General features: G+C 45.7%; 1 protein-coding gene across 2 annotated transcripts in view; it reads right to left on the bottom strand.

Moving 5' to 3' along the window:
• Window positions 1–5442: 5442 nt before the first annotated feature.
• Window positions 5443–7040, bottom strand: part of eda (ectodysplasin A) — a 62203-nt gene continuing 60605 nt past the window's right edge. For both annotated transcript variants that reach the window (XM_061927945.2, XM_061927946.2), the window contains exon 8: window positions 5443–6409. In XM_061927945.2, coding sequence (XP_061783929.2) covers window positions 6149–6409 — 261 coding nt within the window. In that variant the 3' untranslated portion in view covers window positions 5443–6148. The remainder of the gene's footprint in view (window positions 6410–7040) is intronic.

Raw genomic sequence — 7040 nt, 5'->3', positions numbered from 1 at the left:
ATATATATATATATATATATATATATTAGAGATGCGCGGATAGGCAATTATTTCATCCGCAACCGCATCAGAAAGTCGTCAACCATCCGCCATCCACCCGATGTAACATTTGATCAGAACCGCACCCGCCCGTTGTTATATATCTAATATAGACGATGCAAGGCATTAGTGAGGTTATAAAGCTTTTGCCTGTTAAAGAAAGGAGACTGATCCAATGCAGCACAGACATTCGCGTGCCACGCTGTCACGACCCAGACGCACACCAGTGCGCAATCATATGGGAGCCGCGCTGAGCGCACCTCCAAGCGCATCTCGCTGCCGGCGACGGCCGGGTATGGGCCCGACGCTCCAGCGCCATCCATTTTCAGGGCTAGTTGATTCGGCAGGTGGGTTGTTACACACTCCTTAGCGGGTTCCGACTTCCATGGCCACCGTCCTGCTGTCTATATCAACCAGGGTGAGCCCCACCCCTTTCGTGAGCGCACTGCGTGCGGAGTGACCCCTGTTACGCGCCCCCGGCAACAGGGGTGGCGGGCAGGTAAGCTGCGCGGGCGGAGCGCGCGGAGTGACCCCTGTTACGAGCCCCCGGCCACGGGGGTGGCGGGCAGGTAAGCTGCTTACCTGCTGCGCGTGACGCCGGCCGCGGCGAAGGCGGACGAGGCGGGGTGTTGGTGCGGTGGGCGCGGTGGTGACCCTGGACGTGCGTCGGGCCCTTCTCGCGGATCGCCTCAGCTACGGCTCCCGGTGGGGCCCTCTCGGGGGAAGGGGCCTCGGTCCCGGACCCCGGCGAGGCGTCGGGGGCCTTCTCCGCTCTGTAAAAGTGTCCATCCCTTTTTTTTTTTTCTTCTGTTGTGGCATATGCTGCAGGTGCCTGCTCGTTTTTCGTATGTGGGTAACAACATTTAACTATGTATATATATTTCCGGGGCTTCACGGTGGCAGAGGGGTTAGTGCATCTGCCTCACAATACGAAGGTCCTGAGTAGTCTTGGGTTCAATCCCGGGCTCGGGATCTTTCTGTGTGGAGTTTGCATGTCCTCCCCGTGACTGCGTGGGTTCCCTCCGGGTACTCCGGCTTCCTCCCACCTCCAAAGACATGCACCTGGGGATAGGTTGATTGGCAACACTAAATTGGCCCTAGTGTGTGGATGTGAGTGTGAATGTTGTCTGTCTATCTGTGTTGGCCCTGCGATGAGGTGGCGACTTGTCCAGGGTGTACCCCGCCTTCCGCCCGATTGTAGCTGAGATAGGCTCCAGCGCCCCCCGCGACCCCAAAAGGGAATAAGCGGTAGAAAATGGATGGATGGATGGATATATATTTCCGAATTGGTTTAACTGCCACCCGCCTGAATCTATTTAAAATCTTCTTTTTTTTTTAATTTCAACCGCCCGACCCGACCCGCGGATAAAATCTAATTTTTTTTAATTTCATCCGCCCGCGGATGAAATTAACCGCGGATTATCCGCGGGCACAACCGCGGATAATCCGCGGTTGTGCCCGCAAACCGCGCATCTCTAATATATATATATATATATATATATATATATATATATAACATCTATATAAAATTTACTGTAAATGTAATTTTTTTTATAGACAAATACCGTATTTTCCGGACTACAGAGCGCACCAGTATATAAGCCGCAGATATGTTGCGAAATAAGTCATTTACACACAAAGATTTTTTAATATTTATTTATACATCTTAATTGTTTCCAAACGGTTCCTGTAAGGCAGGGGTCGGCAACCTTTACCAGTCAAAGAGCCATTTTGACCAGTTTCACAAATTATAGAAAACAATGGGAGCCGCAAAAATTTTTTGAAATTTTAAATGAAATGACACTGAATACAAAGTTGTTTTTTTTGCTATGTATAAACCAGGGGTCTCAGACTCGCTGCCCACACCTTTTGTGGAATTTTTAAGCTGTTGCGGCACGCGGGTTTTAAATGAATAGCGGTTGTCAGCGTCATGCGTGTCGTGATGATACAGCATTTAGTGCCCACTACATCCAGCGTGTCTGATCAGCCACATGTTGATTGGGGCTTCCGCTTGCTCACGTTGGCGACAGCAAGGCTTACTTACTCAACAACCACACAGGTTACACTGACGGTGGCGGTATAAAAAAAAAACACTTTAACACTCTTACTAATAATGCGCCACACTGTGAACCCACACCAAACAAGAATGACAAACACATTTCGGGAGAACATCTGCACCGTAACACAACATAAACACAACAGGACAAATACCCAGAATCCCATGCAGCCCTAACTCTTATAATAATAATAATAATAATAACTGGGATTTATATAGCGCTTTTCTAAGTACCCAAAGTCGCTTTACATGTAGAACCCATCAATCATTCACACCTGGTGGTGGTAAGCTACTTTCATAGCCACAGCTGCCCTGGGGTAGACTGACGGAAGCGTGGCTGCAATTTGCGCCAACGGCCCCTCCGACCACCACCTATCACTCATCATTCAATTCACCGGTGTGAGTGGCACCGGGGGCAAAGGGTGAAGTGTCCCGCCCAAGGACACAACGGCAGCGTTTTTTTTTTTTTTTTTTGGATGGTAAGAGGCGCGGAGCGAACCTGCAACCCTCAGGTTTCTGGCACGGTTGCTCTACCCACTTCGCCATGCCGCCCCAAACTCTTCCAGGCTACATTATACACCCCCGCTACCAAACCCCGCCCACCTCAACCGACGCACAGAGAGGGGGGGGGGGGGGGGGGGTTGATGTGTGAGGGAGCAGGCTTGGGGTGGGGGCGGGGTTTGGTGGTAGCAGGGGTGTATAATGTAGCCCGGAAGAGTCAGGGCTGCATGGGATTCTGGGTGTTTGTTCTGTTGTGTTAAGGTGCAGATGTTCTCCCGAAATGTGTTTGTCATTCTTGTTTGGTTTTGGTTCAAAGTGTGGCGCATTATTAGTAAGAGTGTTAAAGTTGTTTTATATGACCACCGTCAGTGTAACCTGTGTGGCTGTTGACCAAGTATGCCTTGCTGTCACGTACGTGTGCAAGCAGAAAATGTATATTGTATAACAAGTGTTGGGCTGGCACGCTGTTAATGCAGATTGTAAAGGGCGCCAAATCTTGTACCATCATGGCACGCCCTTATTATAGCTGTAAGGGTGAAAATCGGTGAATATTAATCCCGGGAGTTTTCTGCGAGAGGCACTGAAATCCGGAAGTCTCACGGGAAAATTGGGGGGTTCAGCAGCAAGTAAGCTGCTGAGCTGCATCAGAGTGACCAAAGAGCCGCATGCGGCTCCGGAGCCGCGGGTTGCCGACCCCTGCTGTAAGGCGACAGTAAAAAAGGATGACCAAACAAAACCGAAGTTATCGTCATGGACCCACTAGCTGCGGGAGATCGCTTTCCAATCAGCTAAACAGACTCAATAAATCCATTGTCTTGGTGAATCACTGAGGAATTTGTGGAACTGAAAGAATACAAAATGAATGTCGTTCTAAGTTATTATACTAACACAGACGCTTGTAAAAATGTTAGCATTTTAGCTAATGCTAGCGACAATAGCTTTATTACATTACAATAGCACGTACAAGTATGTATGAAAACACTCCGAGGGTCATCACACATGGGACGGTTTAATAAGTGTAAACAGTTTAATTTATATTGTAAAACTTACAAACATTGCTTGGCGTGATGAATGGAGAGTCCATACGAGTTAAAACGCTAGAAGATTGAACGGCACTTCTACTTCCGGTTGGAAGGACTAAATGAAATAACGCACCTTATCAGTGTGTTTGCTTCTTGTTATTTTTTTTATACACGCATTATGGCCGTCAGCAAGGAAAATACAACTGAGCCGGACTGTTTTAGAAGCTGCAGGGTCCAAAACGTAGGAAAAAAAAGTAGCGGCTTATACAAACCCTGTTTCCATATGAGTTGGGAAATTGTGTTAGATGTAAATATAAACGGAATACAATGATTTGCAAATCCTTTTCAACCCATATTCAATTGAATGCGCTACAAAGTCAACATATTTGATGTTCAAACTGATAAACATTTTTTTTTTTTTTGCAAATAATCATTAACTTTAGAATTTGATGCCAGCAACACGTGACAAAAAAGTTGGGAAAGGTGGCAATAAATACTGATAAAGTCGAGGAATGCTCATCAAACACTTATTTGGAACATCCCACAGGTGTGCAGGCTAATTGGGAACAGGTGGGTGCCATGATTGGGTATAAAAGTAGATTCCATGAAATGCTCAGTCATTCACAAACAAGGATGGGGCGAGGGTCACCACTTTGTCAACAAATGTGTGAGCGAATTGTTGAACAGTTTAAGAAAAACCTTTCTCAACCATGCAGCTATTGCAAGGAATTTAGGGATTTCACCATCTACGGTCCGTAATATCATCAAAGGGTTCGGAGAATCTGGAGAAATCACTGCACGTAAGCAGCTAAGCCCGTGACCTTCGATCCCTCATGCTGTACTGCATCAACAAGCGACATCAGTGTGTAAAGGATATCACCACATGGGCTCAGGAACACTTCAGAAACCTACTGTCAGTAACTACAGTTGGTCGCTACATCTGTAAGTGCAAGTTAAAACTCTCCTAAGCAAGGCGAAAACCGTTTATCAACAACACCCAGAAACGCCGTCAGCTTCGCTGGGCCTGAGCTCATCTAAGATGGACTGATACAAAGTGGAAAAGTGTTCTGTGGTCTGACGAGTCCACATTTCAAATTGTTTTTGGAAACTGTGGACGTCGTGTCCTCCGGACCAAAGAGGAAAAGAACCATCCGGATAGTTATAGGCGCAAAGTTGAAAAGCCAGCATCTGTGATGGTATGGGGGTGTATTAGTGCCCAAGACATGGGTAACTTACACATCTGTGAAGGTGCCATTAATGCTGAAAGGTACATACAGGTTTTGGAGCAACATATGTTGCCATCCAAGCAACGTTACCATGGACGCCCCTGCTTATTTCAGCAAGACAATGCCAAGCCACGTGTTACATCAACGTGGCTTCATACTAAAAGAGTGCGGGTACTAGACTGACCTGCCTGTAGTCCAGACCTGTCTCCCATTGAAAATGTGTGGCGCATTATGAAGCCTAAAATACCACAACGGAGACCCCCGGACTGTTGAACAACTTAAGCTGTACATCAAGCAAGAATGGGAAAGAATTCCACCTGAGAAGCTTAAAAAATGTGTCTCCTCAGTTCCCAAACGTTTACTGAGTGTTGTTAAAGGAAAGGCCATGTAACACAGTGGTGAACATGCCCTTTCCCAACTACTTTGGCACGTGTTGCAGCCAAGTTAATTATTATTTGCAAAAAAAAAAATAAAGTTTATGAGTTTGAACATGTTGTCTTTGTAGTGCATTCAATTGAATATGGGTTGACAAGGATTTGCAAATCATTGTATTCCGTTTATATTTACATCTAACACCATTTCCCAACTCATATGGAAACGGGGTTTGTAGTTCGGAATTTACGGTAAATTTGTCCGCGCAGAATTCAGAATTTTTGGGATAAATTCATGGGAAGTTAACAGCTAGGGTTGCACACTCAAGACGCCAACATCTCTCTTGTACGGCACACAACACAGGCTCCCTCTTTCTCACACTCATACAATCACTAGTCAGGACTCCGGCCTCAAAGTTATACAACTCTTTTAAAAAAAAAAATGCACACTCCCCCTGTCTGGCGTTTTATAAAGGACACAAGAAGAAGGTTGCCGACCAATGCCCTAAAGCCTTTTTATGGCAAACTACACAACAGTAGCTATCTATTTTATATAGTTACATTAACTCTAAAAATATCACAATTTGGAATTGCTTGTTTTTTTAAGCAATACAAAAATGATTTGGCAGCGATCAAATGTTTGTATTAAGCACCTGTGTGTGCAGTATCCTTCCTTGGTATAATGAGGGAGAGATGCAGGTGACTTTACTTGATGAGCAAACAGACATTCAGCTCGTCACGGTCAATAGCACTTGCTCAGTGGAAGCACGAGCCTAAAACAGTCCGTATTGTCCTTCTTACTACAGAGTTGTGGTACTGTTTTTAACTTCATCACTGCAAATTGCCATCCTGGCAGGATCTCAGAGGCCAATGCTGCAAGCTTCTAGACACCCATCTAATCATGACGCATAGAGGTGTGAGATTGTGTAGTTATCAATTCTGCCCAGCAGATGGAGCCTCCCCTAGTCTGACACTTCCGAGGAAAGTGGTGTGGTTGGTCATACTGATGAGCGTGTCCTCATAGACTATACGGATGGAGATCCTCTGGCCAGCACGCAGCAGGCTCACCCCAGCTGTGTAGCAGGTGTTGAACTTGCGCTGGCCCGTCTCGATGCTGCAGGTGCAGCAGAGGAAGGGGGTGGAATCCACCATCACCTCGTAGCTGGCGATGTCTGTGAAGTTGAGGTAGTACACCTGGTGGAGAGGAGGGCAACTTTATGAAAGACGACAAGGGGCCGTCAATTCAAGATATACTGTGCCCAGCTGAAACAGTTAGGACAGTGGTTCTTAACCTGGGTTCCATCGAACCCTAGGGGTTCGGTGAGTCGGGCTCTGGGGTTCGGCGGAGGTCAAAACACACCCGACTCATCGTGTTAATACAAACTTCTTACGGATACGGCAACAGCTGACTGGTTTGCAGGTGTGTAATTTGTTGTGAGTTTATGCACTGTGTTGGTTTTGTTCTTTGAACAAGGTGATGTTCATGCACGGTTCATTTTGTGCACCAGTAAAAAAAATATTGTAACACTTTAGTATGGGGAACATATTCACCATTAATTAATTGTTTGTTATCATGCAAATTAGTAACATATTGGCTCTTAACTAGTAATTATTAAGTACTTATTAATGCCTTATTCGGCATGGCCTTATTATAACCCTAACCCTAACCAAATAACTCTAAATTTAGTCTTTGTTACTTAGAATATGTTCCCCTAATGTCCAAATAACTCTAAATTTAGTCTTTATTACTTAGAATATGTTCCCCTAGTGTCCAAATAACTCTAAATTTAGTCTTTGTTACTTAGAATATGTTCCCCAATTGTCC

Source organism: Nerophis lumbriciformis, linkage group LG35 (genome assembly GCF_033978685.3).
Source record: "Nerophis lumbriciformis linkage group LG35, RoL_Nlum_v2.1, whole genome shotgun sequence".
Classification (NCBI taxonomy): Eukaryota; Metazoa; Chordata; class Actinopteri; order Syngnathiformes; family Syngnathidae; genus Nerophis; species Nerophis lumbriciformis.
Note: the sequence above shows the minus strand (reverse complement) of the source record. Positions and strands in the feature narration are given on the sequence as shown.